The sequence below is a fragment of the Furipterus horrens genome, unplaced genomic scaffold (assembly GCF_987537825.1).
Source record: "Furipterus horrens unplaced genomic scaffold, mFurHor1.1.pri manual_scaffold_3, whole genome shotgun sequence".
Lineage (NCBI taxonomy): Eukaryota > Metazoa > Chordata > Mammalia > Chiroptera > Furipteridae > Furipterus > Furipterus horrens.
In genome coordinates, this window is record NW_028327173.1 from 20,189,921 (window position 1) to 20,202,491 (window position 12,571).

A 12,571-nucleotide genomic window follows, 5' to 3' on the forward strand; every position below is an offset into this window, starting at 1 on the left:
AGCCAGGTCAGCAGGCGTTGCTCCTTCTCTTTCAGGCTACACAGACTGGCTTAAGTGACCTGGTCAAGGTCATACAGCCAGTGAGATGCCAAGCAGGACTTGAACTCGCATTCCCTGGCCCCACAACATCCGGCTGCGTTCCCCTGCATCATGCGAGCCCAGTGTAGGACTTCAGGGCAGGGACTGGGTCTTCCACTCCCCACGCATATGCCCTAGCAGATTGTCTTGCACACAGTCAGAGCACTGTAACTGTTGGTTGATAGGCCTGTGTTATTTGAGGTTCTATACAACTGCGTTATACAAGGAGCATAAAGAAAGGAGATCTCTGCTGCTCTAGATTCATGGTCTTAAATGCTGGCTTTTCCTACCTGGAGGGCCGGGGAGACCATTTTCTCCTGCAATGCCAACACCAACATCTCCCTTTTCACCTTTGGTACCAGGCAATCCTGGGACAAAAGAAATAAAATAAGAAGTCTTATTCCCGAGAGAAAATGACACACACAGTTGGATTATTAGAAATACACACATACACACAAATATATTCACAGCAGACATACGGAGCTCATGGGTGCCCCAAGGAACTATGTGTGCACTTCGGGAACCAGAGGGCAGATTTACCTCTCATTCCTGGCAGGCCTTGTCGACCTTCTCTGCCAATCTGACCGGGGAGCCCAGGTGATCCTGGAGCACCTGGCCGGCCGGGGGCACCATCCTTCCCTGGGGGTCCTGGTCGCCCTGGAGCTGCTGCCACCTCCATGGGAAACTGAATCCTGGAAGTGTAGTAAGCCATCCTCTCTGTAAGAACGGACAGGGATAGGTCTTAGGGCACCCCAGGGACTCAGACTGACTGCAGATGCTGCAGACAGGCCATCAGCATGAAATCCAAAGCAGCCTTTCTTCAGAGGGACATCAGAGCAAGGACCGTGGGGGTTGGTCTAAGTGGCCTCCCTTGCCCTGGCCTCCACATTGCTTTCCACGATGATCCTTCTGAAGCACAGATCTAATTACATCATCTCTTTTCTCCAACACCTTTCATTAGTTCACCACTGGCTTCAGATGAAGGTCCAGACTCCTGGCTTGACATCTGAGGTCTGCTCCCTAATCACCATGTCCAGCCCCTTCAGGGCTCCATGTTTTCCCCAGTCCCTAGCATGTCAATGCTGGATGAGCCAGAGAACAGGAAAAAAAGCTTAAAACGAAACCACACCAGCCATCTTACAGTTGCTGCTCACTCTACTATTTAGAGCTCACTTTGTACAGACTCATTTGATGTCAATTTTCTTGTCTGTCTCCTTTGCTCCAGTGGGGACTTGAGGAAGGCAGGAGGGAATCATTTTATTTCTGAAGAGAGCAGGTGACAAGAAACATCTGAAGTCTTACTGAGCACATGTCTGAAAGTGGGGGGTGGGGAGAGTAGGGGGTAGGATATTGAGCTTTAAGGAAAAGGAGGCCAGGGCAGGGCGGAGAAGCAGCTGGGAAAGGCAAGCTGCGGCCCCTGCCACCCAGCAACTGTCAATTACCATCAAACATTTTAATGATCTCTTGTCTGATGAATCTCTTGATTTCATCATAATTCACCATGTCTCCCTGAGGAAAGAGAAGAAAACCTTCCTCAGTTACTGTATACTCCCAAGCCTCCTCTGGGAATAGATTTAATGGAAATAAAGGGTGGGGAGGGAAGCAGAGGTCCCAGGGGCTGACCACAGATACTTAATCCTAACCCTTCCCTCCCAAAATGCTCCAAAACATTTTGTGCATCAGTGCATTTTTCTGGGGAGAGGGTTCCCAATCCCACACCCTCCCACACATAGTTAACTAAGAGCCACTCATGTGGGAATCATGCTCTTTCTTGCAGAATGTCAGCAGGAGGCTCTAAAATGGCACACGCTCCACCCTGCATGTCCAGACTGTGCCTGTGGCTGCCAGCCACCACTTACCATGGAGCCAGGCACCCCGGGCAATCCAGGGCTCCCCGCAGGCCCTGGAGATCCAGGGTGGCCTCTCTCTCCTGAAGGACCTGGGGGCCCAACAGGCCCCATGGGGCCACTCTTGCCAGGCCCACCAGGCATGCCAGCTCTTCCCTTCTCTCCTGCCTGGCCCTTCTGTCCTGAAGGTCCTGGATCACCCTACAAGGACAGGAAGTCACAATCTAGCACTGGCAAGTACTATCAAGTCTACCTCATGATGCCTCAGCATCTGCCCCTCTCTCCATCCTGCAACCAGGCCCCCAGCATCTCCCTCTGGACTGTGGCACATCATCCTGACAGGTTGCCCCACTTCACTGCCAGGACAGTCCCTCTAGAAGACAGTTCTCCTGGTATTAGTCTCTGCTTAGAAATTCTGACTGTTCCCAACTGCCCCCTGAATAAAGGCCTAACTCCTGGGCCAGGCCAGGCATTTGGGACCATTCATGATGTGGTCCGAATCACATCTGCAGCCTCGCCTCCCTGCCCTCACACCTCCCTCCAGACCTCAGAGGTTATACTTCTCTGATTTAACCATCCTGTCTCAGTCCTCCCTGCCTGGATGCCCTTCCCCTCCTCTACCCAGTGCACTCCGCCTACCCAGCTGAAATGCTCCTGCCTTTCATGCAGCTTCCTTGCCTGCCAAGCTGAGTTGGGTGTACCTCCCTCTGATCCCACTGTGCTGTGTCTAATTCTCAGTAAAACCTGCCATGCTCTAGCGTAAGTGTGACTGGACTAAATGAGCATCTATTGTTCAGAGACCTCTGTTTACCCAAGGCAAGGACAGAGGGCCTGGAATGGAAGCAAGATCAAGCAGATGCTTGCGGAATGATTGAATCAATCAATCAATCAATCAATCAATCAATCAGAGAATGAATTTGAAATTTCCATTCCCTCAATAATAGCTAAGAAGCTGGAACAGCCCCATGTGAGAAGTTTTCAGAGCTGAGGCTGTTCCAAGCTCTGTCCACTCCCCCCCTCACCACTGGCCTTCCCATGTGTCCCCTCCATGGCTAAAGTCATAGCTGGGAGCCAGGCTTAACCAACTCATGAGCTTTTCCTCTCAGTCCCAGCCAGTGCCACTCACCTTTGGACCAGAGGGCCCATAGAGTCCCTGTTTTCCAGGGGGTCCCTAGAGGAAAGCAAAAGTCAGGGGTCAAGTATATGCAGCATCTCCAAGCCACCCAAGAGAGGCACTTCCCGTGAAAAGACCACCTTCCACAGCCTCAGGCCCCTGCATTGTGTCAAGCTGGGCTCTGTTTGAGAAAGGCAACAGCATCCCTGTTAACATGACAGTAGACAGCTGGGAAGGAAACTGGTGTCCCCTAGGGGATACATGGCTTTGTGTGATTACTTTGTTTGGGTCCCTTGTTAGGACTAAAAGAGGTAAGCCCTAGTTCTTGTGGCTCAGTGGATTGAGCACCTGCCTGTGAACCTTAAGGTCACTGGTTTGATTCCTGGTCAGGGCACATGCCTGGATTTCAGCCCAGGTCCCCATTTTGGGGCATGCCAGGGGCAACCGATTGATGTTCCTCTTGCACATCGATGTTTCTCTCCCTCTCTTTCTCCTTTACTTTCCCCTCTAAAAAATAATAAATAAAATATTTTCTAAAAAAGATTTTATTAAAAAATAAACAGAGGTGAGATATCAAATGAAAGGGACAATCTGTGGCGTACTGGGGGCCTGGCAAGAACTGGTGCCAGGAAATGTTTATTTGGAATTTATTTTTCTCATTGTCTCTTTTGACCAGATACGTGGTTTTAAAAAATAGTGAAAAATAAGCCTCGCTCTTATTCTCTTCCCTTAGAACCCACCTCCTCGCCCCAGAGCAACAAGGGCAACAAGTTTCCTAAGTGTCTGTCCAGAGATAGTGCATACTGAGAGCGGTTACTGAGTGAACAAAGGGGGGTCAGGACAAGGCCAAGCACAACAGGCAGCACTCCCACAGGAAACGGACAAGTCCAGCACAAACAGTACCTCTTTGCCAGCTGCGCCGTCCGCTCCAGGCTCACCCTGGGAAGTAAGAGCAATAATGATGTGATGAGTGCCAACCCAGCTTGACGTCACATGCTTCACCTTGCCCGCCCGGCATGCCCAGCCCCTATTCCACCAATGAATCATGATCAACCCCCCCACTCCCTACCCCTGGACACTCTGGGCACAGGCATGGAAACTTAGACCTCCACCCCACACTCCTGCCTTGTCCCAGAGCCGCATACTGACAGCTCCAGGCTGCCCCCCTGACTGAACCCTATGAAGGAAGAGCCAACTACACTTCTCTGCTCTTTGCTTGAGATCCAGGATCTTGCACACTCTCTGGCTCTGAGTTATATTAAATGTTTGTTGAATGAAGGTGTGAACCAGAGATGTGGTTAGGTGGGCCTGTTCCCTCCCTAGAACAGGAGAGGCTGCCTCCTAGGCCCCACCCACCTACTTCTGATGGGTGCTAGGAAAGAGGAATCTGTGATTGCAAAGCAACCTGGCAGATTCATCCAGGGAGCCTGGAGGCTCCTGAGCCTGCAGGCACGGAAAGCAGAGAGCTAGAGGGACCTGCCTGCCCAGGGTCCCTGGCAGGAATCAGAGCACGTGGGAGGTGAGACTTGGCCCTCTGAGCACATGGGCTGACTGATCACCTCTGCTGGAGTCATATACACCCCATTCAGGGTCATTGCTACTACTCCCCAGAAGAAAGTCTGCTTTGGTGGAAAGTGCCCTGATCTGGGGGCTGGGAGACCTGGGTTCCTGTCTCAGCTCTACCTACTGACTTTTCATCCCTGAGACTAACAATCAGTCCCACCTGATGTTGTTCACCTGTCTGGAAGCTTTAGAAGAGGGAGTATTGCAGGGTGGCTAAGTACACAAGTTCTGGAATCAGACAGGCTCTCCCACTCACTAGCCATGTGCTGGACAACCTACTTAACCTTAGTGAACATTGGCTTCTTCATCTGTACAACGAGGACAAACAGATTGACTAAATAGGGTCGTGGTACAGATCAAATGACAACTGTCAAGCATTTAGTTCATCATTCAACATATTATTAGTGGTTTCTGAGTTGCTGAGAAAGCTTCAGTAATAGCACCGTGTTTCTAGTTCTGACATTTGTAAATTTTCTGAGGTTACCAAGAAGCTCCCCTGGAGAGGGGCCAGGGAGGGGCCAAGTGCCTCCTGCCTGACACTAGTCGAGGGATCTCTACAAGTGGTGCTGGCGCATTGTCAGAGGCGGTGGCCTGGTGTGCAGTAGCATTGGCTACTGAGCTTGTCCCTTCCAAATATGATGTGTTCCTCAGGCACAAGCCCATGCTGCCCTTTTCCACACAAACAGTCCCTTCTTCCCTGGAAACCCCACACATGCAGTGCTGTGCTCAGCTGACAACGCTGTGCTTTAAGAGGTGGGTCTTACCGGGGGGCCAGGGTGCCCAGGTGGGCCAGGCTGGCCTGGAAGGCCTGAAAGGCCCCTTTCTCCAGTGGCTCCCCGGTCTCCTTTCATACCCTAGAGAAAAGGAAGGAGGATGGGGAGAGGGGAAGGGAGAGACAAAAATGAACTCCATAAAGTCAGAGGCAGACATTGTGTGCCAGGGACCATACCCGCCAACCCCCAGGGCCCCCGGGGGTAGCTGGTGCTTGCTGAACTTGAGATAGGACCCTGGGATGGACTCCAGCCCTCTCCAAAGGCCTTCACCACATGCTGGTTGGGGAGGTCTCTGGAGGCAAGAGAGGATGCCCAGGAAAGGAGAGGGAGAGGGACAAGCTGTTCTCCGTTCCCCAGGTCCCTCTGAAAGGAACCACCAGCAGAACAGGCCCAAATTCCTGGGAGGGAAGGATGGGGGGAGCCTGTCACTCACCATTGCAGAAATTCCAGCAGGGCCTGGCTGGCCTGGAGGCCCCGGGGGTCCCTAAAGAGAGACAAAGTCAGTGGGTTGAAAGAGTCTCCAGTAACAAGGCCCCAGGGAGGCGTGGAGCGCCAACAGCAGGAACAAGCCCTAAACTTCATCCTAAACCCGCCTTCCATTTGGGTTTTGCACTTGAGCTTCTGCCAGAAGATTGGTGCCAGAGCTGAGGCCTGGGGGTCCCTTATGTCTGCCACGCACACAGTGGTACATCTGGGGCTGTGCTGAGGGGGTGTTATGGGAGCCAGAACCAAGTACAGATGGCAAAGGCCTGAGGTAGTTACCTACACGGGCTTCAGTGTGTTCTGAGCCCCCCACCTCCCTTCTGTACTGTGGGAGGGGCAAGGAGCAGAAGCTGGGGGTCCACACAGCAGGGCATGAGGGGCAGGGGCTCAGCACCAACTCCAGGCCGCCTGGTCTCCTGCAGCTCCCGTACCGTGGAAGGACAACGAACACTCCTGCCTGCCTGGGCTGGCCCTTGTCCAAATGCCCTCCTCCCCCTCTCCACGTCTTCAGCTGAGGCACAGCTCCAATGTCGCCTCCCTGAACAGGGCTCGCAGGGCACACAAGGCTCTCTCAGAGCACTTCCCTGCATACTACCAGATGGAACATTCTGGAGGCGTGGCCTCTGTTCTACTCATCTGCAGTCTCCTGGACAAGAATGTCCAGCACTGAGACTGGCACACAGCCGGGGACGGCTTGGATGGACAGGTGACAAGAGGAACCCTGCACCCCTCTTGTCCCCAGTCCCTGAATGAGTCTCCAATGGGGACACAATTCAGTGTGTGACTCCTCCTCCCATCATAATATGATGGGGTCTGAACTAGACCTGGGATCCCTAATCGGCGGCCTCTGGGCCCTTTGGGATCTCTAAAAATAGTGATGAAGGCCTGAGAGTTCCATTTATCGGTCATGAACTATTTTTAACATTTCCAAAAGGCTTCAACTATACAGCCAGCCACAGTAGGGCCGCAATAAAACGCCAGTGTATTTATTTGCTTTTCTCTGGAACTCCACCAGCTCGGTGCTCTCACACTGATCAAAGGCGCCCATTGGCAGTCGTCTATGTTACTGATGAGTAAAGTAGATGGGAAATCCATTAGTGCTTAATTTCCAAGATGCCTTATCTCAGTAAATAGACCACCCACTTACCCAGCTACCAGACACAGGAGTCACCTTTGATTGCTCTCTTTCTACCCCTCCCTGCATCCCCACCGCATGCAGGTCATTAGCAAGTCCTCTGTCTCTATACACAGGCCAGGTCTGTGCACTGCTGCCCTGCTTCACCCTCTGCCCACCTCCATTTCCGCACCATCTCCTACCCTCACCCCATCTGCATCATATCCTCTCCAAATTCAGCTTTCCAGTTCCCATTCACAGCCTCCTTGAACTTCACTCCAGCCAAGCTGATCTTGGGCTACTCAAATACACCAAGCCCCACCCTGTCCCAGGCTCTTTGCATCACCTGCTCTCCTCCACCCACCCCACCCCTGACCTAGATGTTCTTCCCGCAGACTGCTGGACAACCGGCTCCTTCTTGTCAAGGATTCTTCTAAAGTCATCTCTAGTCCCTCCCTATGACATCGCGTCACTTCCACATTAATTTGTTTGTTGTGCCTGCACGGAAGCTCTGGGATCAGGGGACCACATCTCTCTTCCTCACCGTCTTAGTCCACTGCTTGGAACCAGGCCTGGCGAGGAGCAGGTGCACAATAATTATTTGTTGAGGAACTGAATGATCTTTGTTTGATAAGTAAATTCGAATGTATCCAGAAAATAAGAAAATGGCAAAAAGCCTGGGAACCACTGGACTGGGTGAGCCCCAAACCCTCCTAGCTCTACGCAGCTGGGGGCTGCTCCTATGGTCAGGTGAGCACCAGCTCACCCACCGTCACCCAGCTCCAACAGAATCCTAACTCTCATAGAGGCGGAGACAAAGACAGGGAACTCACAACGTGGCCAGGGGGGCCAGGTCTTCCCTGGGGTCCCGTGGCACCAGGCTCACCCTGTAGGAGCCAGAAAAAAAGGAAAAAACATAGAAACAGAATTACACACACGAGGCTGTTCAGTGGGAGAGGGCTGAGCAGAACCAGTGGAACAGCAACGGTCCAAGGAACCCAGCTGAGCCCTGGCCTCCGGGCATAAGCCTGCCAGAGCCCGGAGTCTGGTTGGAGAGACAAAGCAGAGCCCCCAGCCTGAGACGTCCAAGCCCTGCCTTTGCAGGCTAGCGACCCAACAACCCATAGAGAGAGGAAGCAGTTACAACCCGTAAGAGGAAGGAGAAAGACAAGATGGGCAGTGCTGGGAAAACCTTCCCCAGAAGGCCAAGGAGAGAAGGCAGCCACTTTGCTAGTGAGTGAGAGGAAGTGGCTGCATCCAGAGCTGCAGAGCCTAGAGGCCGTCCAAAGGCAGCATGCATAGATCCGCAGCCCTTACCTCAGCTCCAGGCCGGCCACTGCTCCCAGGGGGACCCGGCTGTCCACAGTCACCCTAAAAGAGAGAGGGAACTGGAGCTACCAGACTGCCTCTTGGCTCCTTCCCACGCCAAGGTGACCCCACACTAGAGGGGTTTCGCCACTTGCCCAAGCTCTGGCCCACGGCCCCCTGACACCTTCAGGCTGGTAGACAGGAGAAGCCCTGACCCAGTCTGCCAGGCATCAGCAGCCTCAGGAGGCTTGGGTGCTGGGATGGCATCTCAGCCAAGGATCAGGTGGTACATCCACTCTGTCTGGGATGCCACATCTACCTGGGGTCAGGCTTTGAGAAGAGCGAATAAAGTCTACTTGGCAGAGGTGACCAGGCCCTTACCTTTGGTCCTGGGAGGCCAGGATGTCCCGTTTTCCCCTTGAAACCCTGGGAAAAAAGCAGGGAGTTACTACATCCCTCGCCTCCACCAGGCGCCCCTTCCCATTCTTTCTCAGGTTAAACAAATTAGACCAACCTACGGAGGGTCTGAGCTACCCCACGCACCAAGGCAGAGCTGCACTGGCTCAGCTGTGGCACCTCCCAGCTCCCAGTTCCTCCCTGTAGTTCAACTTACCGGGGGTCCCATAAGTCCAGGTGGGCCAGCGGGACCGGGGTCTCCCTAGGGAGAGACCAGGAGCATTGAGACAAGAGATTTGTCCAGCTTGTACCCAACTCATTCACCAATGTTTTCTCCCTTCTCCAGCCCCTTCCCCAGCTGTCCCAGGATGGAGGGAGGTCCTATGGGGGCAGAGAGAAGACTCCCAACCAGGCTCAGCCTCTGCCTGGCTGTGGCCCCTGCATGAATCCCACCCCACCTCAGGACTTCAGTTTTCCTTCTTTTGGGTACAGAACAGGGTTGACCTGGATGCTCTGCCCTTTGCCAGGGTCCCATCCCTTTCAGATACCCCAGCAAAATCAGACCCAAGGAGCCAGGCTGGCTTGAGTGCTTCCATGTCTGCAACCTGGTTTCTTATGACACTAGCCTAGTTGGGTCCCTTGGTTTAATCCATCCACTCACAAGCTGGGAGCCTTGGTTCCAGATAGTAGGAGCTGCAGACGTGACCAGAGTCCAGGTCCCTCATGATACTGTGACCACCCAGGCTACCCTGCCTGTGCAGACTCCAAGCCAGGTGCCCAGCACAAGCGGGGCCCTGAGGGACACTAGTTCCTTTAGTTTCTAGGTAAGAATTTACTCACTTCACTGTCCCGCCTTTGGTGAGGCCTAGCTCATCCAGGCTGACTAAGGCCACTGGGAGAATGGAGACACCAAGGTGCGCTGGTGCCATCAGGGAGGTGGGGTGTGGTGAGAGGCAGACCGAGGGAAGGTGTGGGCACCCCTGACAGAGGCAGGGGCCACTTCAGTTCCCTTCATTTGGGTTCCCTTGACTTTGGCTCTTGGAGAAGGAAGGGGAGCCCTCTCTGCCCATCATCTCACCCTCAAGCCAGGCTTGCCGTCCTTCCCATCCAGACCATCCAAGCCGACCGGGCCCTGGAAGCAGGAAAAAGGCATTTACACATGCCTGTGCTACGACCCTCAGAGGCGGGAGGCCTCACCTGGCCCTTCCAGCCTCTCCTCCCCTCACCCACTCCCAGCCCTGCCAAATACACACACACACACACACACACACACACATGCATGCACACACGTGTACATGCCCACATAACCCACTCCCGTCAGGCTAAGGGCACACACTTACCTGAATTCCGGGAGGTCCTGGTGGTCCAGGGGGACCAGGCATGCCTGATGGGCCTCGAATCCCTTCACTTCCCTGGAAACAAGCCCCCCAACAAAGTCAGCAGGGCCTCATCCCAGGCTGGTGACAAGGCCACAAGTTCGGTGACTACGAGAAGTCGGGACTGCTGGCTTCTAACCCCAGTTCTGTTCTGGACTAAGTAGATATATTCCACACACCACTCCCCGAAAGAGGAGCTATCTTTATCTGCAAGACATTCCTCACTGCTCCAAGATGGAAGGGACAGAACCTATAAAGTCCAGCATCTTCTTCAAGGTTGACCAGGCTTGACCAGCAGCATGTGCAAACTGAACGCATTCAATTCACATCGATCCCAACAAGGTGCCAAACCTCTGATTCTCCCAGATGAAAAAAGGGTGGCCCTGTCCTCAAGGAGCTCACGGCCCACTGAGAGTCACAGGCTCACAATCAGGGGCAATGCCAGAGTCCCTGTGCTCTGTGGAAATTAGGGGCTGTCGGAGCTTAGAATGGGGAGAGGGCCACTTTGGCCAGGGTCAGGCAAGTATCACTGAAGTGCCACCGGATGCTAGACTGAAGGATGTCTGAGGTTTGGGCAGGTGGAGAGGGAGGAAAGGGCATGCCAGAGGGAGCTTCAGAGAAGGATGAGGATTTGGAAGTGGTTCCACACCTGGCCTAGACAAGGGTGTCTAGGGAGCCCGTGTGACGGGTGGGAGAGGAGGCTGGAGAAGTCAGAGCCTGGTTGGCTGTGGGCCCTGAATGCCATGCTCAACTTTATCAAAAAGACCTGTGATTTTCAAACTGTACTTCTCAGAGTCCTGGGGGGGTTCCTGGAAAGCCTCAGAGCTAAGGGTACAAAGTGGGGGGCTCAGAGGGAGGACTCAAGGACACCCTACCCTTGCCTTAGCCAGAGAAGTGCCACTGGTATCTGTTGCATAGATTGAAGGTTCACATGAGCTTTTGTGTGATGAAAAGACTTGAGGGCTACAAAGTAAAGTGAAAACCACTGCTACAGGCACTGGGGAGCCATTCGAGTTTCAAAGAACGGGGGAGATGAGAGCGGACCGTTTGAATTAGAGTGTTTACAGCAGAGGCGGGTAGGCAGGCATGTCCATGAGGAGGGGTGCTGCATTCTCCAGCGGGAAGAGGGAGCGGCCCTGGAGCAGTGTCTATAGGATGGCCAAGGGGAAGGGATCCAGATAGAAACCGCACAAAGGGGGGTGGGGGTGGGGGTGAAAACAGCTCTGGGTGTCCTTGCAATGCCACCAGCCACCAAGAGGGGTCAGCCCAGCCCCAGAAAAATGTCAGCTCCACAGGGAATTGGGAATGAGAACCCCTGGCCAGAGGTTTGGGATTGTCTGCAATGACCTGCCTAAGGCGAGTAGGCAGCCCTGGAGAACAGAGGCAGCGCAGAGGGCTTTGGCAGCAGCTGCCACCCAGGTTCCTCCCAGAGAAGGGAAGGGAGGGGGCCCCCACCACTGCCTCAGCCATGGCTGGGAGGCACTGCTTCTGGGAAACAGCCTGGGGGTTCTGCTGAGCTGGGAGGGAAGTCAGCTTTGCCTGTAACTTGCTATGCGCCTCTGGGGTGCCCTGGCCTCTCTGGGCCTCATTTCCTTACTTGAACAGTGAGTACTTAGACCAAGACAAGCCCTCCTATAAGTCATTTCTGCTGTGCTGTGTGGGCTCCCAAATGAAAGCGGGCTCCCACGAGGGTGCTCACAGTCAACCTTGGGGCCTCACTGTACCACCCAGCTGTCATATCTGAGAAACCCAGAAAGTGGGCTGAGATAGGGACATTAGCCCTCCCCAGACGAGGGCAGTTTAGCAAGCCAAAGCTGGGGCAGCCAGTGTGCCCTTTCCCACCCTTGTCACTAGGTCACTCTCTGGGCCCTTGGGGACAACATGGGGACAACATCTCCAGGTTGGTTTCTTCCTGCTATTGCCAGACCCAGAAGGCAAATGCCCAGAGCTGCTCCTGCTGTGGGGCTTCTGGGGATCCCGGTATCCAAATGCTTCCTCCTTCCCTAAGCTCCCCATCTTCCCCCTTGAGATGAAGCTGGCCTAGGCCGGCCTGTCACATCCTAGTCACCCACCTCTCACTGCACCCCTCTACCTCCCTCTCCCATCAGGCAGAGGTCTGGCTGGGCCCACCCCTGGGAACCCACTGGTTTTCCCTGGGGCCCTGCTGCTAGCACAGGAGTTGTTGGGGAGATCCCGGAGGGCTCCTGTTCAGCACCCTGGATGTGACTGAGGCAGTTCTTGAATTTCCAGATGCTCATTACTGGGGGTGAAGCAGGGGTGTGGGAGCCGAACGGCTCAGATCTGTGACTGGCCAACTTGGGGCCCTGCTCACCTTTTCCGCTGGGGGGCCAGGTGGGCCAGGTGCTCCTGCTTTGCCTGGGAATCCAGGGGGACCCTATAGCAACAGAAGAAGCCAGCAGGAATGAAGGTGGGACTGGAGGAGAAGCTCCCTTTCCTTCTTCCTACTGCATGTGTTTTACTGTCGTTGATGCTTTTGAGAACCACCACCCAGGAGCATA

General features: G+C 54.1%; 1 protein-coding gene across 1 annotated transcript in view; it reads right to left on the minus strand.

The window, feature by feature from the left end:
- Positions 1-12,571, minus strand: part of COL16A1 (collagen type XVI alpha 1 chain) — a 49,124-nt gene that overhangs the window by 680 nt on the left and 35,873 nt on the right. Inside the window, exons 57-71 of the mRNA XM_090268988.1 lie at positions 12,385-12,447; positions 10,017-10,088; positions 9,755-9,808; positions 8,894-8,938; positions 8,662-8,706; positions 8,290-8,343; positions 7,806-7,859; positions 5,809-5,859; positions 5,367-5,456; positions 3,943-3,978; positions 3,052-3,096; positions 1,938-2,126; positions 1,521-1,587; positions 619-795; positions 369-446 (exon numbers count right to left, since the gene is read on the minus strand). Of these exons, the coding sequence (XP_090125114.1) occupies positions 369-446; positions 619-795; positions 1,521-1,587; positions 1,938-2,126; positions 3,052-3,096; positions 3,943-3,978; positions 5,367-5,456; positions 5,809-5,859; positions 7,806-7,859; positions 8,290-8,343; positions 8,662-8,706; positions 8,894-8,938; positions 9,755-9,808; positions 10,017-10,088; positions 12,385-12,447 (1,120 nt within the window). The remainder of the gene's footprint in view (positions 1-368; positions 447-618; positions 796-1,520; positions 1,588-1,937; positions 2,127-3,051; positions 3,097-3,942; positions 3,979-5,366; positions 5,457-5,808; positions 5,860-7,805; positions 7,860-8,289; positions 8,344-8,661; positions 8,707-8,893; positions 8,939-9,754; positions 9,809-10,016; positions 10,089-12,384; positions 12,448-12,571) is intronic.